This window comes from Oncorhynchus nerka, linkage group LG3 (genome assembly GCF_034236695.1).
Source record: "Oncorhynchus nerka isolate Pitt River linkage group LG3, Oner_Uvic_2.0, whole genome shotgun sequence".
NCBI lineage: Eukaryota > Metazoa > Chordata > Actinopteri > Salmoniformes > Salmonidae > Oncorhynchus > Oncorhynchus nerka.
The window spans coordinates 5,272,607-5,298,680 of record NC_088398.1 but is presented as its reverse complement, the minus strand read 5'-3'; the positions used below and the strand labels follow the sequence as shown (position 1 = coordinate 5,298,680).

Genomic DNA, 26,074 nt, shown 5'->3' with positions numbered 1-26,074 from the left:
TCTATCTGGAGAATCTTATTATATTTGGAAAGTAAGGAAAGGGAAAGGGGGATACCTAGTCAGTTGTACAACTGAATGCATTCAACTGAAATGTGTCTTCCTCATTTAACCCAACCCCTCTGAATCAAAATAAAGATACATATCTATTTATTTGGCCATACATTCACCACATATACATGGCTGTCATATGATAATGTGTAGCGATCTATTCCTGTACCAGGGGAAGGGAGAGGAGACCCTGTGAAGTCTCGACAAAGGCCCTGCAGGCAGAATGTTGACAATAGAAAGTCTCCTTTCAATCCCCTGGTGTTTGTTGTCAATACCTTACAGCCCTAGAAGATGTGATTGGAACTGTGTAGTACTGATCTCTTTTATCATATCTATTGTAGGAAACCAGTAGAATCTCCACAGGGAGAGATGCAGAGATGCCTGTAACTCGTGTGGAAGACTGCTGTCTGGAGTGCTATGGTATTTTTGTGATGTGTATTTTTAAACGACCAAACCAAAATCTACCATATCTATCTTTCCTTAGTTAAATAATCAGACTGTAACTTTGACAGTCATTCACCGAAATGTACTGCAAACTTCCCAGAGGCTGTTGGCTAGAGGAGAGGCCTGCACTCAGCCTACCCTCTCCACCATATGTCCACACACACATCCACGCACAGAGACGTGCACGCACAGATTCTACACTGGCCTGCTTTATGTGTGTCTGCCAGAATGAGCTTACTGTAGGTGATACTGGGTTTCCAACTAGTCTTGGGTCATGTATGGTGGCTGTGTGAGCATGAAAACGTGTATTATTGTGTGTTTTGTGTCTGTGTACACACACTGTACTGTCTAGTGGTGTGTGTGTGTTTTACCAGTTGAAGTTGGTGCTGTGGCTGCAGTTTTAGAGTTAGTGGGAAGTTTGAAGAGGGGCCCAGTGAACTATTGAGACCTGGAGTGTTTGTAATTGTGGGTTTCTGCGGATTCATAATGTGATTGTAAGAGTGGGTTTCTGCAGATTCACAATGTGTGTGTAAGTGTGGGTTTCTGCAGATTCATAGTGTGTGTGTAAGTATGGGTTTCTGCATATTCACAATGTGTGTGTAAGTATGGGTTTCTGCATATTCACAATGTGTGTGTAAGTGTGGGTTTCTGTAGATTCATAATGTGTGTGTAAGTGTGGGTTTCTGCAGATTCATAATGTGATTGTAAGTGTGGGTTTCTGCAGATTCATAATGTGTGTGTAAGTGTGGGTATCTGCAGATTCATAATGTGATTGTAAGTGTGGGTTTCTGCAGATTCATAATGTTTGTGTAAGTGTGGGTTTCTGCAGATTCATAAGGTGTGTGTGTAAGTGTGGGTTTCTGCAGATTCATAATGTGATTGTAAGTGTGGGTTTCTGCAGATTCATAATGTGTGTGTAAGTGTGGGTATCTGCAGATTCATAATGTGTGTAAGTGTGGGTTTCTGCATATTCACAATGTGTGTGTAAGTGTGGGTTTCTGCAGATTCATAATGTGTGTGTAAGTGTGGGTTTCTGCAGATTCATAATGTGTGTGTAAGTGTGGGTTTCTGCAGATTCATAAGGTGTGTGTGTAAGTGTGGGTTTCTGCAGATTCATAATGTGTGTGTAAGTGTGGGTTTCTGCAGATTCATAATGTGTGTGTAAGTGTGGGTTTCTGCATATTCACAATGTGTGTGTAAGTGTGGGTTTCTGCAGATTCATAATGTGATTGTAAGTGTGGGTTTCTGCAGATTCATAATGTGTGTGTAAGTGTGGGTTTCTGCAGATTCATAAGGTGTGTGTGTAAGGATGGGTATCTGCAGATTCATAATGTGTGTGTAAGTGTGGGTTTCTGCAGATTCATAAGGTGTGTGTGTAAGGATGGGTATCTGCAGATTCATAATGTGTGTAAGTGTGGGTTTCTGCATATTCACAATGTGTGTGTAAGTGTGGGTATCTGCAGATTCATAATGTGTGTAAGTGTGGGTTTCTGCATATTCACAATGTGATTGTAAGTGTGGGTTTCTGCAGATTCATAGTGTGTGTAAGTGTGGGTTTCTGCATATTCACAATGTGTGTGTAAGTGTGGGTTTCTGCAGATTCATAATGTGTGTGTAAGTGTGGGTTTCTGCAGATTCATAATGTGTGTGTAAGTGTGGGTTTCTGCAGATTCATAATGTGTGTGTAAGTGTGGGTTTCTGCAGATTCATAATGTGTGTGTAAGTGTGGGTTTCTGCAGATTCATAATGTGATTGTAAGTGTGGGTTTCTGCAGATTCATAATGTGTGTGTAAGTGTGGGTTTCTGCAGATTCATAATGTGTGTGTAAGTGTGGGTTTCTGCAGATTCATAATGTGATTGTAAGTGTGGGTTTCTGCAGATTCATAATGTGTGTGTAGGTGTGGGATTTCTGCAGATTCATAATGTGTGTGTAAGTGTGGGTTTCTGCAGATTCATAATGTGTGTGTAAGTGTGGGTTTCTGCAGATTCATAATGTGTGTGTAGGTGAGGGATTTCTGCAGATTCATAATGTGTGTGTAAGTGTGGGTTTCTGCAGATTCATAATGTGTGTGTAAGTGTGGGTTTCTGCAGATTCATAATGTGTGTGTAAGTGTGGGTTTCTGCAGATTCATAATGTGTGTGTAGGTATGGGTTTCTGCAGATTCATAGTGTGTGTGTAAGTGTGGGTTTCTGCAGATTCATAGTGTGGGTTTCTGCAGATTCATAATGTGTTTGTAAGTGTGGGTTTCTGCATATTCATAATGTGATTGTAAGTGTGGGTTTCTGCAGATTCATAATGTATGTGTAAGTGTGGGTTTCTGCAGATTCATAATGTGTGTGTAAGTGTGGGTTTCTGCAGATTCATAGTGTGTGTGTAAGTGTGGGTTTCTGTTGATTCATAATGTGTGTGTAAGTGTGGGTTTCTGTTGATTCATAATGTGATTGTAAGTGTGGGATTCTGCAGATTCATAATGTGTGTGTAAGTGTGGGTTTCTGCAGATTCATAATGTGTGTGTAAGTGTGGGTTTCTGCAGTTTCATAATGTGTGTGTAAGTGTGGGTTTCTGCAGATTCATAATGTGTGTGTAAGTGTGGGTTTCTGCAGATTCATAGTGTGGGTTTCTGCTGATTCATAATGTCATTGTAAGTGTGGGATTTCTGCAGATTCATAATGTGTTTGTAAGTGTGGGTTTCTGCAGATTCATAATGTGTGTGTAAGTGTGGGTTTCTGCAGATTCATAGTGTGTGTGTAAGTGTGGGTTTCTGTTGATTCATAATGTGTGTGTAAGTGTTGGTTTCTGCAGATTCATAATGTGTGTAAGTGTGGGTTTCTGCATGTTCATAATGTGTGTGTAAGTGTGGGTTTCTGCAGATTCATAAGGTATGTGTGTAAGTGTGGGTTTCTGCAGATTCATAATGTGATTGTAAGTGTGGGTTTCTGCAGATTCATAATGTGTGTGTAAGTGTGGTTTTCTGGAGATTCATAAGGTGTGTGTGTGTAAGTGTGGGTTTCTGCAGATTCATATTGTGATTGTAAGTGTGGGTTTCAGCAGATTCATAATGTGTGTGTAAGTGTGGGTTTCTGCAGATTCATAATGTGTGTGTAAGTGTGGGTTTCTGCAGATTCATAATGTGTGTGTAAGTGTGGGTTTCTGCAGATTCATAGTGTGGGTTTCTGCTGATTCATAATGTGATTGTAAGTGTGGGATTTCTGCAGATTCATAATGTGTTTGTAAGTGTGGGTTTCTGCAGATTCATAATGTGTGTGTAAGTGTGGGTTTCTGCAGATTCATAGTGTGTGTGTAAGTGTGGGTTTCTGTTGATTCATAATGTGATTGTAAGTGTGGGTTTCTGCAGATTCATAATGTGTGTGTAAGTGTGGTTTTCTGGAGATTCATAAGGTGTGTGTGTGTAAGTGTGGGTTTCTGCAGATTCATATTGTGATTGTAAGTGTGGGTTTCTGTTGATTCATAATGTGTGTGTAAGTGTTGGTTTCTGCAGATTCATAATGTGTGTAAGTGTGGGTTTCTGCATGTTCATAATGTGTGTGTAAGTGTGGGTTTCTGCAGATTCATAAGGTATGTGTGTAAGTGTGGGTTTCTGCAGATTCATAATGTGATTGTAAGTGTGGGTTTCTGCAGATTCATAATGTGTGTGTAAGTGTGGTTTTCTGGAGATTCATAAGGTGTGTGTGTGTAAGTGTGGGTTTCTGCAGATTCATATTGTGATTGTAAGTGTGGGTTTCAGCAGATTCATAATGTGTCTGTAAGTGTGGGTTTCTGCAGATTCATTATGTGATTGTAAGTGTGGGTTTCTGCAGATTCATAATGTGTGTGTAAGTGTGGGTTTCTGCAGATTCATGATGTGTGTGTAAGTATGGGTTTCTGCAGATTCATAGTGTGTGTGTATGTGTGGGTTTCTGCAGATTCATAATGTGATTGTAAGTGTGGGATTTCTGCAGATTCATAATGTGTTTGTAAGTGTGGGTTTCTGCAGATTCATAATGTGTGTGTAAGTGTGGGTTTCTGCAGATTCATAATGTGTGTGTAAGCGTGGGTCTCTGCTGATTCATAATGTGTGTGTAAGTATGGGTTTCTGCAGATTCATAGTGTGGGTTTCTGCTGATTCATAATGTGTGTGTAAGTGTGGGTTTCTGCAGATTCATAATGTGTGTGTATGTGTGGGTTTCTGCAGATTCATAATGTGTGTGTAAGTGTGGGTTTCTGCAGATTCATAATGTGTGTAAGTGTGGGTTTCTGCATATTCACAATGTGTGTGTAAGTGTGGTTTTCTGGAGATTCATAAGGTGTGTGTGTGTGTAAGTGTGGGTTTCTGCAGATTCATATTGTGATTGTAAGTGTGGATTTCAGCAGATTCATAATGTGTGTGTAAGTGTGGGTTTCTGCAGATTCATAATGTGATTGTAAGTGTGGGTTTCTGCAGATTCATAGTGTGTGTGTAAGTGTGGGTTTCTGTTGATTCATAATGTGTGTGTAAGTGTGGGTTTCTGCAGATTCATAATGTGTGTAAGTGTGGGTTTCTGCATATTCACAATGTGTGTGTAAGTGTGGGTATCTGCAGATTCATAATGTGTGTAAGTGTGGGTTTCTGCATATTCACAATGTGATTGTAAGTGTGGGTTTCTGCAGATTCATAGTGTGTGTAAGTGTGGGTTTCTGCATATTCACAATGTGTGTGTAAGTGTGGGTTTCTGCAGATTCATAATGTGTGTGTAAGTGTGGGTTTCTGCAGATTCATAATGTGTGTGTAAGTGTGGGTTTCTGCAGATTCATAATGTGTGTGTAAGTGTGGGTTTCTGCAGATTCATAATGTGTGTGTAAGTGTGGGTTTCTGCAGATTCATAATGTGATTGTAAGTGTGGGTTTCTGCAGATTCATAATGTGTGTGTAAGTGTGGGTTTCTGCAGATTCATAATGTGTGTGTAAGTGTGGGTTTCTGCAGATTCATAATGTGATTGTAAGTGTGGGTTTCTGCAGATTCATAATGTGTGTGTAGGTGTGGTTTCTGCAGATTCATAATGTGTGTGTAAGTGTGGGTTTCTGCAGATTCATGTGTGTGTAAGTGTGGGTTTCTGCAGATTCATAATGTGTGTGTAGGTGTGGGATTTCTGCAGATTCATAATGTGTGTGTAAGTGTGGGTTTCTGCAGATTCATAATGTGTGTGTAAGTGTGGGTTTCTGCAGATTCATAATGTGTGTGTAAGTGTGGGTTTCTGCAGATTCATAATGTGTGTGTAGGTATGGGTTTCTGCAGATTCATAGTGTGTGTGTAAGTGTGGGTTTCTGCAGATTCATAGTGTGGGTTTCTGCAGATTCATAATGTGTTTGTAAGTGTGGGTTTCTGCAGATTCATAATGTGATTGTAAGTGTGGGTTTCTGCAGATTCATAATGTGTGTGTAAGTGTGGGTTTCTGCAGATTCATAATGTGTGTGTAAGTGTGGGTTTCTGCAGATTCATAGTGTGTGTGTAAGTGTGGGTTTCTGTTGATTCATAATGTGTGTGTAAGTGTGGGTTTCTGTTGATTCATAATGTGATTGTAAGTGTGGGATTCTGCAGATTCATAATGTGTGTGTAAGTGTGGGTTTCTGCAGATTCATAATGTGTGTGTAAGTGTGGGTTTCTGCAGTTTCATAATGTGTGTGTAAGTGTGGGTTTCTGCAGATTCATAATGTGTGTGTATGTGTGGGTTTCTGCAGATTCATAATGTGTGTGTATGTGTGGGTTTCTGCAGATTCATAATGTGTGTGTAAGTGTGGGTTTCTGCAGATTCATAATGTGTGTAAGTGTGGGTTTCTGCATATTCACAATGTGTGTGTAAGTGTGGTTTTCTGGAGATTCATAAGGTGTGTGTGTGTGTAAGTGTGGGTTTCTGCAGATTCATATTGTGATTGTAAGTGTGGATTTCAGCAGATTCATAATGTGTGTGTAAGTGTGGGTTTCTGCAGATTCATAATGTGATTGTAAGTGTGGGTTTCTGCAGATTCATAGTGTGTGTGTAAGTGTGGGTTTCTGTTGATTCATAATGTGTGTGTAAGTGTGGGTTTCTGCAGATTCATAATGTGTGTAAGTGTGGGTTTCTGCATATTCACAATGTGTGTGTAAGTGTGGGTATCTGCAGATTCATAATGTGTGTAAGTGTGGGTTTCTGCATATTCACAATGTGATTGTAAGTGTGGGTTTCTGCAGATTCATAGTGTGTGTAAGTGTGGGTTTCTGCATATTCACAATGTGTGTGTAAGTGTGGGTTTCTGCAGATTCATAATGTGTGTGTAAGTGTGGGTTTCTGCAGATTCATAATGTGTGTGTAAGTGTGGGTTTCTGCAGATTCATAATGTGTGTGTAAGTGTGGGTTTCTGCAGATTCATAATGTGTGTGTAAGTGTGGGTTTCTGCAGATTCATAATGTGATTGTAAGTGTGGGTTTCTGCAGATTCATAATGTGTGTGTAAGTGTGGGTTTCTGCAGATTCATAATGTGTGTGTAAGTGTGGGTTTCTGCAGATTCATAATGTGATTGTAAGTGTGGGTTTCTGCAGATTCATAATGTGTGTGTAGGTGTGGGATTTCTGCAGATTCATAATGTGTGTGTAAGTGTGGGTTTCTGCAGATTCATGTGTGTGTAAGTGTGGGTTTCTGCAGATTCATAATGTGTGTGTAGGTGTGGGATTTCTGCAGATTCATAATGTGTGTGTAAGTGTGGGTTTCTGCAGATTCATAATGTGTGTGTAAGTGTGGGTTTCTGCAGATTCATAATGTGTGTGTAAGTGTGGGTTTCTGCAGATTCATAATGTGTGTGTAGGTATGGGTTTCTGCAGATTCATAGTGTGTGTGTAAGTGTGGGTTTCTGCAGATTCATAGTGTGGGTTTCTGCAGATTCATAATGTGTTTGTAAGTGTGGGTTTCTGCAGATTCATAATGTGATTGTAAGTGTGGGTTTCTGCAGATTCATAATGTGTGTGTAAGTGTGGGTTTCTGCAGATTCATAATGTGTGTGTAAGTGTGGGTTTCTGCAGATTCATAGTGTGTGTGTAAGTGTGGGTTTCTGTTGATTCATAATGTGTGTGTAAGTGTGGGTTTCTGTTGATTCATAATGTGATTGTAAGTGTGGGATTCTGCAGATTCATAATGTGTGTGTAAGTGTGGGTTTCTGCAGATTCATAATGTGTGTGTAAGTGTGGGTTTCTGCAGTTTCATAATGTGTGTGTAAGTGTGGGTTTCTGCAGATTCATAATGTGTGTGTAAGTGTGGGTTTCTGCAGATTCATAGTGTGGGTTTCTGCTGATTCATAATGTGATTGTAAGTGTGGGATTTCTGCAGATTCATAATGTGTTTGTAAGTGTGGGTTTCTGCAGATTCATAATGTGTGTGTAAGTGTGGGTTTCTGCAGATTCATAGTGTGTGTGTAAGTGTGGGTTTCTGTTGATTCATAATGTGTGTGTAAGTGTTGGTTTCTGCAGATTCATAATGTGTGTAAGTGTGGGTTTCTGCATGTTCATAATGTGTGTGTAAGTGTGGGTTTCTGCAGATTCATAAGGTATGTGTGTAAGTGTGGGTTTCTGCAGATTCATAATGTGATTGTAAGTGTGGGTTTCTGCAGATTCATAATGTGTGTGTAAGTGTGGTTTTCTGGAGATTCATAAGGTGTGTGTGTGTAAGTGTGGGTTTCTGCAGATTCATATTGTGATTGTAAGTGTGGGTTTCAGCAGATTCATAATGTGTGTGTAAGTGTGGGTTTCTGCAGATTCATAATGTGTGTGTAAGTGTGGGTTTCTGCAGATTCATAATGTGTGTGTAAGTGTGGGTTTCTGCAGATTCATAGTGTGGGTTTCTGCTGATTCATAATGTGATTGTAAGTGTGGGATTTCTGCAGATTCATAATGTGTTTGTAAGTGTGGGTTTCTGCAGATTCATAATGTGTGTGTAAGTGTGGGTTTCTGCAGATTCATAGTGTGTGTGTAAGTGTGGGTTTCTGTTGATTCATAATGTGATTGTAAGTGTGGGTTTCTGCAGATTCATAATGTGTGTGTAAGTGTGGTTTTCTGGAGATTCATAAGGTGTGTGTGTGTAAGTGTGGGTTTCTGCAGATTCATATTGTGATTGTAAGTGTGGGTTTCAGCAGATTCATAATGTGTGTGTAAGTGTGGGTTTCTGTTGATTCATAATGTGTGTGTAAGTGTTGGTTTCTGCAGATTCATAATGTGTGTAAGTGTGGGTTTCTGCATGTTCATAATGTGTGTGTAAGTGTGGGTTTCTGCAGATTCATAAGGTATGTGTGTAAGTGTGGGTTTCTGCAGATTCATAATGTGATTGTAAGTGTGGGTTTCTGCAGATTCATAATGTGTGTGTAAGTGTGGTTTTCTGGAGATTCATAAGGTGTGTGTGTGTAAGTGTGGGTTTCTGCAGATTCATATTGTGATTGTAAGTGTGGGTTTCAGCAGATTCATAATGTGTCTGTAAGTGTGGGTTTCTGCAGATTCATTATGTGATTGTAAGTGTGGGTTTCTGCAGATTCATAATGTGTGTGTAAGTGTGGGTTTCTGCAGATTCATGATGTGTGTGTAAGTATGGGTTTCTGCAGATTCATAGTGTGTGTGTATGTGTGGGTTTCTGCAGATTCATAATGTGATTGTAAGTGTGGGATTTCTGCAGATTCATAATGTGTTTGTAAGTGTGGGTTTCTGCAGATTCATAATGTGTGTGTAAGTGTGGGTTTCTGCAGATTCATAATGTGTGTGTAAGCGTGGGTCTCTGCTGATTCATAATGTGTGTGTAAGTATGGGTTTCTGCAGATTCATAGTGTGGGTTTCTGCTGATTCATAATGTGTGTGTAAGTGTGGGTTTCTGCAGATTCATAATGTGTGTGTATGTGTGGGTTTCTGCAGATTCATAATGTGTGTGTAAGTGTGTGTTTCTGCAGATTCATAATGTGTGTAAGTGTGGGTTTCTGCATATTCACAATGTGTGTGTAAGTGTGGTTTTCTGGAGATTCATAAGGTGTGTGTGTGTGTAAGTGTGGGTTTCTGCAGATTCATATTGTGATTGTAAGTGTGGGTTTCAGCAGATTCATAATGTGTGTGTAAGTGTGGGTTTCTGCAGATTCATAATGTGATTGTAAGTGTGGGTTTCTGCAGATTCATAGTGTGTGTGTAAGTGTGGGTTTCTGTTGATTCATAATGTGTGTGTAAGTGTGGGTTTCTGCAGATTCATAATGTGATTGTAAGTGTGGGATTCTGCAGATTCATAATGTGTGTGTAAGTATGGGTTTCTGCAGATTCATAGTGTGTGTGTAAGTATGGGTTTCTGCAGATTCATAGTGTGTGTGTAAGTGTGGGTCTCTGCTGATTCATAGTGTGTGTGTAAGTATGGGTTTCTGCAGATTCATAGAGTGGGTTTCTGCTGATTCATAATGTGATTGTAAGTGTGGGATTTCTACAGATTCATAATGTGTTTGTAAGTGTGGGTTTCTGCAGATTCATAATGTGTGTGTAAGTGTGGGTTTCTGCATATTCATAATGTGTGTGTAAGTGTGGGTTTCTGCAGATTCATAATGTGTGTGTAAGTGTGGGTTTCTGCAGATTCATAGTGTGTGTGTAAGTGTGGGTTTCTGTTGATTCATAATGTGTGTGTAAGTGTGGGTTTCTGCAGATTCATAATGTGATTGTAAGTGTGGGTTTCTGCAGATTCATAATGTGATTGTAAGTGTGGGTTTCTGCAGATTCATAATGTGTGTGTAAGTGTGGGTTTCTGCAGATTCATAATGTGATTGTAAGTGTGGGTTTCTGCTGATTCATAATGTGTGTGTGTGTGCGTGAGTGTGGATTACCAGGTGAAGGCTGTGCAGGGGCTGCATTTTGTTGGATGTTTGCAGAGGCGAGCTGGGAACTAGTGAAGCATGTTTTCTGTTGTGTGTATTTAGCTGTGTGTGTATTTAGATGGGTGTGTATTAAGCTGTGTGTGTATTAAGCTGTGTGTGTGTATTTCGCTGTCTGTGTGTGTGTATTTCGCTGTGTGTGTGTATTTCGCTGTGTGTGTGTGTGTGTATTTCACTGTGTGTGTGTGTGTATTTCGCTGTGTGTGTGTGTGTATTTCGCTGTGTGTGTGTGTATTTCGCTGTGTGTGTGTGTATTTCGCTGTGTGTGTGTGTATTTCCCTGTGAGTGTGTATTTCGCTGTGTGTGTGCATTTCGCTGTGTGTGTGCATTTCGCTGTGTGTGTGTATTTCGCTGTGTGTGTGTATTTCGCTGTGTGTGTGTATTTTGCTGTGTGTGTATTTCGCTGTGTGTGTGTATTTCGCTGTGTGTGTGTGTGTGTATTTCGCTGTGTGTGTGTATTTCGCTGTGTTTTTGTATTTCGCTGTGTGTGTGTGTATTTCGCTGTGTGTGTGTGTGTGTATTTCGCTGTGTGTGTGTGTGTATTTCGCTGTGTGTGTGTATTTCGCTGTGTGTGTGCATTTCGCTGTGTTTGTGTATTTCCCTGTGAGTGTGTATTTCGCTGTGTGTGTGTATTTCGCTGTGTGTGTGTATTTCGCTGTGTGTGTGCATTTCGCTGTGTGTGTGCATTTCGCTGAGTGTGTGTATTTCGCTGTGTGTGTGCATTTCGCTGTGTGTGTGCATTTCCCTGTGTGTGTGCATTTCCCTGTGTGTGTGCATTTCGCTGTGTGTGTGCATTTCGCTGTGTGTGTGTATTTCGCTGTGTGTGTGTGCATTTCGCTGTGTGTGTGTATTTCGCTGTGTGTGTGTATTTCGCTGTGTGTGTGTATTTCCCTAAGTGTGTATTGAGCTGTGTGTGTATTTCGCTGTGTGTGTGTGTGTGTGTGTGTGTATTTCGCTGTGTGTGTGTATTTCGCTGTGTGTGTGTATTTCGCTGTGTCTGTGTATTTCCCTAAGTGTGTATTGAGCTGTGTGTGTATTTCGCTGTGTGTGTGTGTGTGTGTGTGTGTATTTCGCTGTGTGTGTGTATTTCGCTGTGTGTGTGTATTTCGCTGTGTCTGTGTATTTCCCTAAGTGTGTATTTCGCTGTGTGTGTGCATTTCGCTGTGTGTGTGCATTTCCCTGTGTGTGTGCATTTCCCTGTGTGTGTGCATTTCGCTGTGTGTGTGCATTTCGCTGTGTGTGTGTATTTCGCTGTGTGTGTGTGCATTTCGCTGTGTGTGTGTATTTCGCTGTGTGTGTGTATTTTGCTGTGTGTGTGTATTTCGCTGTGTGTGTGTATTTCCCTAAGTGTGTATTGAGCTGTGTGTGTATTTCGCTGTGTGTGTGTGTGTGTGTGTGTATTTCGCTGTGTGTGTGTATTTCGCTGTGTGTGTGTATTTCGCTGTGTCTGTGTATTTCCCTAAGTGTGTATTGAGCTGTGTGTGTATTTCGCTGTGTGTGTGTGTGTGTGTATTTCGCTGTGTGTGTGCATTTCGCTGTGTGTGTGTATTTCGCTGTGTGTGTGTGCATTTCGCTGTGTGTGTGTATTTCGCTGTGTGTGTGTATTTCGCTGTGTGTGTGTATTTCGCTGTGTGTGTATTTCGCTGTGTGTGTGTATTTTGCTGTGTGTGTGTATTTCGCTGTGTGTGTGTATTTCCCTAAGTGTGTATTGAGCTGTGTGTGTATTTCGCTGTGTGTGTGTGTGTGTGTATTTCGCTGTGTGTGTGTATTTCGCTGTGTGTATTTACCAGATGAAGTCAGTGCAGTGGCTGCAGAAGGTGGGCTGTTTGAAGAAGCGAGCGGTGAACTGGTGGTCCTTGACCTCGATGATCCTCTTGTGTTTCAGCGCCCCTTTCCTCTGGAACACTGGCACCCTGGGAGGGGGTAAGGGGGAGGGCAGGGGAGAGGCCCCAGGGGTGGCCACGGGGGAGGCCAGGGTCAGGGGTGAGAGGGAGGGGGACGGGGACACGGGAGTAGACATGCTGCCTGGAGGGATGGGAGGAGAGGGGAAAGGAGAGGTGATGGAGAGGAGGGATGGGACGATGGAGAAAAAGAGAGTTGAGTGTTAGAGAGGAGGGACAGGGAACGAGGGAGAGAGAGGAGGGTAGAGGACAGATGGAGATGAGAGGGGTGGATAGGACCCAGACAGGGGACAGAGGGATGAGCAGAGGAGAGAGAGAGAAAGAGAGAGAGAGAGAGAGAGAGAGAGAGAGAGAGAGAGAGAGAGAGAGAGAGAGAGAGAGAGAGAGAGAGAGAGAGAGAGAGAGAGAGAGAGGGGGAAGGAGAGAAATTGAGGGAGAGAGAGAAAGGGAGAAAGAGGAAAATAGAGAGAGAGAGACCTAAGAGAGAGAGAGACCTAAGAGAGAGAAAGAGAGAGAGAGAGAGAGAGAGAGAGAGAGAGAGAGAGAGAGAGAGAGGGAATGTATAAAAAAGAGAGAGGTTAATTCACACATTGAGACAGTGCTCTCCTCAGAGACCCAGAGACACAGAACGATTAGTGAAATTCACACTGTGTCCCACATATGTCCCACTTCATACTCGCTCGCTTTCTCTCTCTCACCCCATCTATCCTCATCGCCACGCCATGCCAACAGCAACCTCCCACATCCCCCTGACAACCAAACACCCTGGGTTGCCCTGACAACCAAACACCCTTATCGCATGTCAACTGCACCTCCTGTTGCACCCCCTTCCCCCCCTACTCCAATATTAGAACTGGTACCCTCTCTGTCCTTGTCTCCTTCCTCTTTGTCTTGATTTGATATTGTGTTAATTTCTCCATAAAAGTTTGGAATGTATTCTCATGCACAGTCTATATGAGTCAAAAGTGAGGAAAGAAAAACTAGCAATGTGAAATATTTAACTGAGAGAAAAGGGGTAGCAAACTGCTAAATGATGAATGAAACCACAACAGAGATTGAATGAATAAGTAAATAAGCCGAGAGCGTACAGCATAGCAAACAGGACCTGTTGAAATGATTATGGCACACCGGAAGATGGAGGAAATCGATCCAATGGGTGAATACCAGAGACAGGGAGGGCTGAAAGAACACAGAAACAGAACAAACTAATTCAAGAAAAAAAGGATATCCTCAACAAATATGGAACAGAGTGGAAAGCTGCATGGAGATAGAAGTGGAAGGAGAGAGGGAGAAACAAAGAGAAAGAGAGAGACATTACCTGTATTTGTGGTTGTTTGGGCTGACAGACTTGATCAAAGAGCAGGCTTCTCCTCTTCCTCTCCCCCTCTCTTTATCTCTCCTCCTTTGATAGGCAGCCTGCTATCGCTCTGAACCTGTCGCTGGTCACGTCAAAAATGAAAAGTGAAGGAAAGAGAGAGAGAAAGGCAAGTGGTGGCAGGGAGGAAGAGCTGGGAGGAAGAGCTGGGAAAAAGAGCTGCCTACAAAAAAAGAGCAAGTAACAAGGGATGAGATTGAAGCTTTCAAAGAACGAGAGAAGAAAGAGGAGGAGTGGACTGCTATGTATCCGTTACGTTAACCCACACAGGGTGAAGAGGGAGAAGAGATGGAGAGATGGAATTCTCTTTAAGATTGATTCTTTTTTACCAAGAAGAAGATGGGATAGGAGAGAGAGAGAGAGGAGAGAGAGACACAGAGAGAGACAGAGAGAGAGACACAGAGAGAGACAGAGAGAGAGACAGGGAGGGAGACAGGGAGGGAGACAGGGAGGGAGGGAGGGAGGGAGGGAGGGAGGGAGGGAGGGAGGGAGGGAGGGAGGGAGGAAATAGGCAGCAATTCATTTTGAAATCTGGGTTACATCTCTCTGGAGAGAGACAAAGCGAGAGCGCAAGTGATGAAGGGGGGCCATTTTGCCACCATCACTATGGACTAACACCGACCAACAGTCTAACACTTCTCACAGTGACAGACTGATAGAGAGGAAGGAGTAAGAGGATGCTCTTGATAGATCAGAGTCTCTAAACAACACCAGTCTATCAAGGGTTAATCATCAATATCATGGTAGACAATCTGTTGCCTTACAACTAGCTGACAGGAGTGTTGGCAGTAATGGTTGGACCATATTCAGAACAGCCTGTGGAAGGATCAAGGCCCGTTTGATGTGAATAACTTGGTAATTATTCGAGTGGAATGGAGATAGGGAACAAAACTGTTTTTCTAGTGGAATGGAGAAAGGGAACAAAACTGTTTTTCCAGTGGAATGGAGATAGGGAACAAAACTGTTTTTCCAGTGGAATAGACATAGGGAACAAAACTGTTTTTCCAGTGGAATAGACATAGGGAACAAAACTGTTTTTCCAGTGGAATGGAGATAGGGAACAAACCTGTTTTTCCAGTGGAGTAAAGATAGGTATCAAAACGGTTTCCAGTGGAATGGAGATAGGGAACAGTACTGTTATTCCAGTGGAATGGAGATGCGGAAGAGTACTGTTATTCAGTGGAATGGAGATGGGAAATAGTACTGTTATTCAGTGGAATGGAGATAGGAAACAGTACTATTGTTCCAGTGGAACGGATATAGGGAATAGTACTGTTGTTCAGTGGATTGGAGATAGGAAACAGTACTATTGTTCCAGAGGAATGGAGATGGGGAATAGTACTGTTATTCAGTGGAATGGAGATAGGAAACAGTACTATTGTTCCAGTGGAATGGAGATGGGGAATAGTACTGTTATTCAGTGGAATGGAGACAGGGAATAGTACTGTTATTCAGTGGAATGGAGATAGGAAACAGTACTATTGTTCCAGTGGAATGGAGATGGGGTGGAATACTGTTATTCAGGGGAATGGAGATGGGGATTTGTACTGTTATTCCAGTGGAATGGAGATAGGGAATAGTACTGTTATTCAGTGGAATGGAGACAGGGAATAGTACTGTTATTCAGTGGAATGGAGATAGGGAATAGTACTGTTGTTCCAGTGGAATGGAGATGGGGTGGAATACTGTTATTCAGTGGAATGGAGATGGGGAATAGTACTGTGATTCAGTGGAATGGAGATGGGGAATAGTACTGTTATTCAGTGGAATGGAGATGGGGAATAGTACTGTTATTCAGTGGAAAGGAGATGGGGAAGAGTACTGTGATTCAGTGGAATGGAGATGGGGAATAGTACTGTGATTCAGTGGAATGGAGATGGGGAATAGTACTGTTATTCAGTGGAACGGAGATAGGGAATAGTACTGTTATTCAGTGGAATGGAGATGGGGAATTGTACTGTTATTCCAGTGGAATGGACATATTGAATAGTACTGTTGTTCAGTGGATTGGAGATAGGGAATAGTACTGTTGTTCCAGTGGAATGGAGATGGGGTGGAATATTGTTATTCAGTGGAATAGAGATGGGGAATAGTACTGTTATTCAGTGGAATGGAGATGGGGAATAGTACTGTTATTCAGTGGAATGGAGATGGGGAATTGTACTGTTATTCAGTGGAATGGAGATGGGGAATGGTACTGTTATTCAGTGGAATGGAGATAGGGAATAGTAGTGTTATTCAGTGGAATGGAGATGGGGAATGGTACTGTTATTCAGTGGAAAGGAGATGGGGAATAGTACTGTTATTCAGTGGAAAGGAGATGGGGAAGAGTACTGTTATTCAGTGGAAAGGAGATGGGGAAGAGTACTGTGATTCAGTGGAATGGAGATGGGGAATAGTACTGTGATTCAGTGGAATGGAGATAGGGAAGAGTACTGTTATTCAGTGGAATGGAGATGGGGAATAGTACTGTTATTCAGTGGAATGGAGATGGGGAATAGTACTGTTATTCAGTGGAATGGAGATGGGGAATAGTACTGTTATTCAGTGGAATGAAGATAGGGATTAGTACTGTTATTCATTGGAAAGGAGATGGGGATTAGTACTGTTATTCAGTGGAATGGAGATAGGGAATAGTACTGTTATTCAGTGGAATGGAGATGGGGAATGGTACTGTTATTCAGTGGAAAGGAGATGGGGAATAGTAATGTTATTCAGTGGAATGGAGATGGGGAATAGTACTGTTATTCCAGTGGAAAGGAGATGGGGAAGAGTACTGTGATTCAGTGGAATGGAGATGGGGAATAGTACTGTTATTCAGTGGAAAGGAGATGGGGAAGAGTACTGTGATTCAGTGGAATGTAGAGAGGGAAGAGTACTGTGATTCAGTGGAAAGGAGATGGGGAATAGTAATGTTATTCAGTGGAATGGAGATGGGGAATAGTACTGTTATTCCAGTGGAAAGGAGATGGGGAAGAGTACTGTGATTCAGTGGAATTGAGATGGGGAATAGGACTGTTATTCAGTGGAATGGAGATGGGGAATAGTACTGTGATTCAGTGGAATAGAGATGGGGAATAGTACTGTGATTCAATGGTATGGAGATGGGGAATAGTACTGTTATTCAGTGGAATGGAGATGGGAAATAGTACTGTTATTCAGTGGAATGGAGATAGGGAATAGTACTGTTATTCAGTGGAATGGAGATGGGGAATAGCACTGTTATTCAGTGAAAAGGAGGTGGGGAATAGTAATGTTATTCAGTGGAAATGAGATGGGGAATAGTACTGTTATTCAGTGGAATGGAGATGGGGAATAGTACTGTTATTCAGTGGAAAGGAGATGGGGAAGAGTACTGTGATTCAGTGGAATGGAGATGGGGAATAGTACTGTTATTCAGTGGAATGGAGATGGGGAATAGTACTGTTATTCAGTGGAATGGAGATGGGGAAGAGTACTGTGATTCAGTGGAATGGAGATGGGGAATAGTACTGTGATTCAGTGGAATGGAGATGGGGAATAGTACTGTGATTCAGTGGAATGGAGATGGGGAATAGTACTGTGATTCAGTGGAAGAGAGATAGTGAATTGTACTGTTATTCAGTGGAATGGAGATGGGGAATTGTACTGTTATTCAGTGGAATGGAGATGGGGAATAGTACTGTGATTCAGTGGAAGAGAGATAGTGAATTGTACTGTTATTCAGTGGAATGGAGATAGGAAACAGTACTATTCTTCCAGTGGAACGGAGATAGGGAATACTACTGTTGTTCAGTGGATTGGAGATAGGAAACAGTACTATTGTTCCAGTGGAATGGAGATAGGGAATAGTACTGTTGTTCAGTGGAATGGAGATGGGGTGGAATACTGTTATTCAGTGGAATGGAGATGGGGAATAGTACTGTTATTCAGTGGAATGGAGACAGGGAATAGTACTGTTATTCAGTGGAATGGAGATAGGAAACAGTACTGTTGTTCCAGTGGAATGGAGATGGGGTGGAATACTGTTATTCAGGGAATGGAGATGGGGAATAGTACTGTTATTCAGTGGAATGGAGATGGGGAATAGTACTGTTATTCCAGTGGAATGGAGATAGGGAATAGTACTGTTATTCGGTGGAATGGAGATGGGGAATAGTACTGTTATTCCAGTAGAATGAAGATAGGGATTAGTACTGTTATTCAGTGGAATGGAGATAGGGAATAGTACTGTTATTCAGTGGAATGGAGATGGGGAATGGTACTGTTATTCAGTGGAAAGGAGATGGGGAATAGTAATGTTATTCAGTGGAAAGGAGATGGGGAATAGTAATGTTTTTCAGTGGAATGGAGATGGGGAATAGTACTGTTATTCAGTGGAAAGGAGATGGGGAAGAGTACTGTTATTCAGTGGAATGGAGATAGGGAATAGTACTGTTATTCAGTGGAATGGAGATGGGGAATTGTACTGTTATTCCAGTGGAATGGACATATTGAATAGTACTGTTGTTCAGTGGATTGGAGATAGGGAATAGTACTGTTGTTCCAGTGGAATGGAGATGGGGTGGAATACTGTTATTCAGTGGAATGGAGATGGGGAATAGTACTGTTATTCAGTGGAATGGAGATGGGGAATAGTACTGTTATTCAGTGGAATGGAGATGGGGAATTGTACTGTTATTCAGTGGAATGGAGATGGGGAATGGTACTGTTATTCAGTGGAATGGAGATAGGGAATAGTACTGTTATTCAGTGGAATGGAGATGGGGAATGGTACTGTTATTCAGTGGAAAGGAGATGGGGAATAGTACTGTTATTCAGTGGAAAGGAGATGGGGAAGAGTACTGTTATTCAGTGGAAAGGAGATGGGGAAGAGTACTGAGATTCAGTGGAATGGAGATGGGGAATAGTACTGTGATTCAGTTGAATGGAGATAGGGAAGAGTACTGTTATTCAGTGGAATGGAGATGGGGAATAGTACTGTTATTCAGTGGAATGGAGATGGGGAATAGTACTGTTATTCAGTGGAATGGAGATGGGGAATAGTACTGTTATTCAGTGGAATGAAGATAGGGATTAGTACTGTTATTCAGTGGAAAGGAGATGGGGATTAGTACTGTTATTCAGTGGAATGGAGATAGGGAATAGTACTGTTATTCAGTGGAATGGAGATGGGGATTAGTACTGTTATTCAGTGGAATGGAGATAGGGAATAGTACTGTTATTCAGTGGAATGGAGATGGGGAATGGTACTGTTATTCAGTGGAAAGGAGATGGGGAATAGTAATGTTATTCAGTGGAATGGAGATGGGGAATAGTACTGTTATTCCAGTGGAAAGGAGATGGGGAAGAGTACTGTGATTCAGTGGAATGGAGATGGGGAATAGTAATGTTATTCAGTGGAATGGAGATGGGGAATAGTACTGTTATTCCAGTGGAAAGGAGATGGGGAAGAGTACTGTGATTCAGTGGAATGGAGATGGGGAATAGTAATGTTATTCAGTGGAAAGGAGATGGGGAAGAGTACTGTGATTCAGTGGAATGGAGAGAGGGAAGAGTACTGTTATTCAGTGGAAAGGAGATGGGGAAGAGTACTGTGATTCAGTGGAATGGAGATGGGGAATAGTACTGTTATTCAGTGGAATGGAGATGGGGAATTGTACTGTTATTCAGTGGAATGGAGATGGGGAATAGTACTGTGATTCAGTGGAAGAGAGATAGTGAATTGTACTGTTATTCAGTGGAATGGAGATAGGAAACAGTACTATTCTTCCAGTGGAACGGAGATAGGGAATAGTACTGTTGTTCAGTGGATTGGAGATAGGAAACAGTACTATTGTTCCAGAGGAATGGAGATAGGGAACAGTACTGTTATTCAGTGGAATGGAGACAGGGAATAGTTCTGTTATTCAGTGGAATGGAGGTAGGTAACAGTACTATTGTTCCAGTGGAATGGAGATAGGGAATAGTACTGTTGTTCAGTGGAATGGAGATGGGGTGGAATACTGTTATTCAGTGGAATGGAGATGGGGAATAGTACTGTTATTCAGTGGAATGGAGACAGGGAATAGTACTGTTATTCAGTGGAATGGAGATAGGAAACAGTACTGTTGTTCCAGTGGAATGGAGATGGGGTGGAATACTGTTATTCAGGGAATGGAGATGGGGAATAGTACTGTTTTTCAGTGGAATGGAGATGGGGAATAGTACTGTTATTCAGTGGAATGGAGATGGGGAATTGTACTGTTATTCCAGTGGAATGGAGATAGGGAATAGTACTGTTATTCAGTGGAATGGAGATGGGGAATAGTACTGTTATTCCAGTAGAATGAAGATAGGGATTAGTACTGTTATTCAGTGGAATGGAGATAGGGAATAGTACTGTTATTCAGTGGAATGGAGATGGGGAATGGTACTGTTATTCAGTGGAAAGGAGATGGGGAATAGTAATGTTATTCAGTGGAAAGGAGATGGGGAATAGTAATGTTATTCAGTGGAATGGAGATAGGGAATAGTACTGTTATTCAGTGGAAAGGAGATGGGGAAGAGTACTGTTATTCAGTGGAATGGAGATAGGGAATAGTACTGTTATTCAGTGGAATGGAGATGGGGAAGAGTACTGTTATTCAGTGGAATGGAGATAGGGAATAGTACTGTTATTCAGTGGAATGGAGATGGGGAAGAGTACTGTTATTCAGTGGAATGGAGATGGGCAATAGTACAGTTTTTCAGTGGAATGGAGATGGGGAATAGTACTGTTATTCAGTGGAATGGAGATGGGGAAGAGTACTGTTATTCAGTGGAATGGAGATGGGGAATAGTACTGTTATTCAGTGGAATGGAGATGGGGAATAGTACTGTGATTCAGTGGAATGGAGATAGGGAAGAGTACTGTTATTCAGTGGAATGGAGATGGGGAATAGTACTGTGATTCAGTGGAATGGAGATGGGGAAGAGTACTGTTATTCAGTGGAATGGAGATGGGGAACTGTACTGTTATTCAGTGGAATGGAGATAGGGAATAGTACTGTTATTCAAGTGGAATGGCGATGGGGAAGAGTACTGTTATTCAGTGGAATGGAGATGGGGAATAGTACTGTGATTCAGTGGAAGAGAGATAGTGAATTGTACTGTTATTCAGTGGAATGGAGATAGGAAACAGTACTATTCTTCCAGTGGAACGGAGATAGGGAATAGTACTGTTGTTCAGTGGATTGGAGATAGGAAACAGTACTATTGTTCCAGAGGAATGGAGATAGGGAACAGTACTGTTATTCAGTGGAATGGAGACAGGGAATAGTTCTGTTATTCAGTGGAATGGAGGTAGGAAACAGTACTATTGTTCCAGTGGAATGGAGATAGGGAATTGTACTGTTATTCAGTGGAATGGAGATGGGGAATAGTACTGTGATTCAGTGGAAGAGAGATAGTGAATTGTACTGTTATTCAGTGGAATGGAGATAGGAAACAGTACTATTCTTCCAGTGGAACGGAGATAGGGAATAGTACTGTTGTTCAGTGGATTGGAGATAGGAAACAGTACTATTGTTCCAGAGGAATGGAGATAGGGAACAGTACTGTTATTCAGTGGAATGGAGACAGGGAATAGTTCTGTTATTCAGTGGAATGGAGGTAGGTAACAGTACTATTGTTCCAGTGGAATGGAGATAGGGAATAGTACTGTTGTTCAGTGGAATGGAGATGGGGTGGAATACTGTTATTCAGTGGAATGGAGATGGGGAATAGTACTGTTATTCAGTGGAATGGAGACAGGGAATAGTACTGTTATTCAGTGGAATGGAGATAGGAAACAGTACTGTTGTTCCAGTGGAATGGAGATGGGGTGGAATACTGTTATTCAGGGGAATGGAGATGGGGAATAGTACTGTTTTTCAGTGGAATGGAGATGGGGAATAGTACTGTTATTCAGTGGAATGGAGATGGGGAATTGTACTGTTATTCCAGTGGAATGGAGATAGGGAATAGTACTGTTATTCAGTGGAATGGAGATGGGGAATAGTACTGTTATTCCAGTAGAATGAAGATAGGGATTAGTACTGTTATTCAGTGGAATGGAGATAGGGAATAGTACTGTTATTCAGTGGAATGGAGATGGGGAATGGTACTGTTATTCAGTGGAAAGGAGATGGGGAATAGTAATGTTATTCAGTGGAAAGGAGATGGGGAATAGTAATGTTATTCAGTGGAATGGAGATAGGGAATAGTACTGTTATTCAGTGGAAAGGAGATGGGGAAGAGTACTGTTATTCAGTGGAATGGAGATAGGGAATAGTACTGTTATTCAGTGGAATGGAGATGGGGAAGAGTACTGTTATTCAGTGGAATGGAGATAGGGAATAGTACTGTTATTCAGTGGAATGGAGATGGGGAAGAGTACTGTTATTCAGTGGAATGGAGATGGGCAATAGTACAGTTTTTCAGTGGAATGGAGATGGGGAATAGTACTGTTATTCAGTGGAATGGAGATGGGGAAGAGTACTGTTATTCAGTGGAATGGAGATGGGGAATAGTACTGTTATTCAGTGGAATGGAGATGGGGAATAGTACTGTGATTCAGTGGAATGGAGATAGGGAAGAGTACTGTTATTCAGTGGAATGGAGATGGGGAATAGTACTGTGATTCAGTGGAATGGAGATGGGGAAGAGTACTGTTATTCAGTGGAATGGAGATGGGGAACTGTACTGTTATTCAGTGGAATGGAGATAGGGAATAGTACTGTTATTCAAGTGGAATGGCGATGGGGAAGAGTACTGTTATTCAGTGGAATGGAGATGGGGAATAGTACTGTGATTCAGTGGAAGAGAGATAGTGAATTGTACTGTTATTCAGTGGAATGGAGATAGGAAACAGTACTATTCTTCCAGTGGAACGGAGATAGGGAATAGTACTGTTGTTCAGTGGATTGGAGATAGGAAACAGTACTGTTATTCAGTGGAATGGAGACAGGGAATAGTTCTGTTATTCAGTGGAATGGAGGTAGGAAACAGTACTATTGTTCCAGTGGAATGGAGATAGGGAATAGTACTGTTGTTCAGTGGAATGGAGATGGGGTGGAATACTGTTATTCAGTGGAATGGAGATGGGGAATAGTACTGTTATTCAGTGGAATGGAGACAGGGAATAGTACTGTTATTCAGTGGAATGGAGATAGGAAACAGTACTGTTGTTCCAGTGGAATGGAGATGGGGTGGAATACTGTTATTCAGGGGAATGGAGATGGGGAATAGTACTGTTATTCAGTGGAATGGAGATGGGGAATTGTACTGTTATTCCAGTGGAATGGAGATAGGGAATAGTACTGTTATTCAGTGGAATGGAGATGGGGAATAGTACTGTTATTCCAGTAGAATGAAGATAGGGATTAGTACTGTTATTCAGTGGAATGGAGATAGGGAATAGTACTGTTATTCAGTGGAATGGAGATGGGGAATGGTACTGTTATTCAGTGGAAAGGAGATGGGGAATAGTAATGTTATTCAGTGGAAAGGAGATGGGGAAGAGTACTGTTATTCAGTGGAATGGAGATGGGGAATAGTACTGTTATTCAGTGGAATGGAGATGGGGAATAGTACTGTGATTCAGTGGAATGGAGATAGGGAAGAGTACTGTTATTCAGTGGAATGGAGATGGGGAATTGTACTGTTATTCAGTGGAATGGAGATGGGGAATGGTACTGTTTTTCAGTGGAATGGAGATAGGGAATAGTACTGTTATTCAGTGGAATGGAGATGGGGAATGGTACTGTTATTCAGTGGAAAGGAGATGGGGAATAGTACTGTTATTCAGTGGAAAGGAGATGGGGAAGAGTACTGTTATTCAGTGGAAAGGAGATGGGGAAGAGTACTGAGATTCAGTGGAATGGAGATGGGGAATAGTACTGTGATTCAGTTGAATGGAGATAGGGAAGAGTACTGTTATTCAGTGGAATGGAGATGGGGAATAGTACTGTTATTCAGTGGAATGGAGATGGGGAATAGTACTGTTATTCAGTGGAATGGAGATGGGGAATAGTACTGTTATTCAGTGGAATGAAGATAGGGATTAGTACTGTTATTCAGTGGAAAGGAGATGGGGATTAGTACTGTTATTCAGTGGAATGGAGATAGGGAATAGTACTGTTATTCAGTGGAATGGAGATGGGGATTAGTACTGTTATTCAGTGGAATGGAGATAGGGAATAGTACTGTTATTCAGTGGAATGGAGATGGGGAATGGTACTGTTATTCAGTGGAAAGGAGATGGGGAATAGTAATGTTATTCAGTGGAATGGAGATGGGGAATAGTACTGTTATTCCAGTGGAAAGGAGATGGGGAAGAGTACTGTGATTCAGTGGAATGGAGAGAGGGAAGAGTACTGTTATTCAGTGGAAAGGAGATGGGGAAGAGTACTGTTATTCAGTGGAATGGAGATGGGGAATAGTACTGTTATTCAGTGGAATGGAGATGGGGAATAGTACTGTGATTCAGTGGAATGGAGATAGGGAAGAGTACTGTTATTCAGTGGAATGGAGATGGGGAATTGTACTGTTATTCAGTGGAATGGAGATGGGGAATGGTACTGTTTTTCAGTGGAATGGAGATAGGGAATAGTACTGTTATTCAGTGGAATGGAGATGGGGAATGGTACTGTTATTCAGTGGAAAGGAGATGGGGAATAGTACTGTTATTCAGTGGAAAGGAGATGGGGAAGAGTACTGTTATTCAGTGGAAAGGAGATGGGGAAGAGTACTGAGATTCAGTGGAATGGAGATGGGGAATAGTACTGTGATTCAGTTGAATGGAGATAGGGAAGAGTACTGTTATTCAGTGGAATGGAGATGGGGAATAGTACTGTTATTCAGTGGAATGGAGATGGGGAATAGTACTGTTATTCAGTGGAATGGAGATGGGGAATAGTACTGTTATTCAGTGGAATGAAGATAGGGATTAGTACTGTTATTCAGTGGAAAGGAGATGGGGATTGGTACTGTTATTCAGTGGAATGGAGATAGGGAATAGTACTGTTATTCAGTGGAATGGAGATGGGGATTAGTACTGTTATTCAGTGGAATGGAGATAGGGAATAGTACTGTTATTCAGTGGAATGGAGATGGGGAATGGTACTGTTATTCAGTGGAAAGGAGATGGGGAATAGTAATGTTATTCAGTGGAATGGAGATGGGGAATAGTACTGTTATTCCAGTGGAAAGGAGATGGGGAAGAGTACTGTGATTCAGTGGAATGGAGATGGGGAATAGTAATGTTATTCAGTGGAATGGAGATGGGGAATAGTACTGTTATTCCAGTGGAAAGGAGATGGGGAAGAGTACTGTGATTCAGTGGAATGGAGATGGGGAATAGTAATGTTATTCAGTGGAAAGGAGATGGGGAAGAGTACTGTGATTCAGTGGAATGGAGAGAGGAAGAGTACTGTTATTCAGTGGAAAGGAGATGGGGAAGAGTACTGTGATTCAGTGGAATGGAGATGGGGAATAGTACTGTTATTCAGTGGAATGGAGATGGGGAATTGTACTGTTATTCAGTGGAATGGAGATGGGGAATAGTACTGTGATTCAGTGGAAGAGAGATAGTGAATTGTACTGTTATTCAGTGGAATGGAGATAGGAAACAGTACTATTCTTCCAGTGGAACGGAGATAGGGAATAGTACTGTTGTTCAGTGGATTGGAGATAGGAAACAGTACTATTGTTCCAGAGGAATGGAGATAGGGAACAGTACTGTTATTCAGTGGAATGGAGACAGGGAATAGTTCTGTTATTCAGTGGAATGGAGGTAGGTAACAGTACTATTGTTCCAGTGGAATGGAGATAGGGAATAGTACTGTTGTTCAGTGGAATGGAGATGGGGTGGAATACTGTTATTCAGTGGAATGGAGATGGGGAATAGTACTGTTATTCAGTGGAATGGAGACAGGGAATAGTACTGTTATTCAGTGGAATGGAGATAGGAAACAGTACTGTTGTTCCAGTGGAATGGAGATGGGGTGGAATACTGTTATTCAGGGAATGGAGATGAATTACTGTTTTTCAGTGGAATGGAGATGGGGAATAGTACTGTTATTCAGTGGAATGGAGATTGGGAATTGTACTGTTATTCAGTGGAATGGAGATAGGGAATAGTACTGTTATTCAGTGGAATGGAGATGGGGAATAGTACTGTTATTCAGTAGAATGAAGATAGGGATTAGTACTGTTATTCAGTGGAATGGAGATAGGGAATAGTACTGTTATTCAGTGGAATGGAGATGGGGAATGGTACTGTTATTCAGTGGAAAGGAGATGGGGAATAGTAATGTTATTCAGTGGAAAGGAGATGGGGAATAGTAATGTTATTCAGTGGAATGGAGATAGGGAATAGTACTGTTATTCAGTGGAAAGGAGATGGGGAAGAGTACTGTTATTCAGTGGAATGGAGAT

At 41.7% G+C, this 26,074-nt stretch overlaps 1 protein-coding gene across 1 annotated transcript in view; it reads right to left on the bottom strand.

Moving 5' to 3' along the window:
- LOC115123379 (protein kinase C alpha type-like) overlaps positions 1-12,401 on the bottom strand; it is an 85,305-nt gene extending 72,904 nt beyond the window's left edge. Inside the window, exon 1 of the mRNA XM_065007352.1 lies at positions 12,169-12,401. Coding sequence (XP_064863424.1) covers positions 12,169-12,401 — 233 coding nt within the window. The remainder of the gene's footprint in view (positions 1-12,168) is intronic.
- Positions 12,402-26,074: the final 13,673 nt, after the last annotated feature.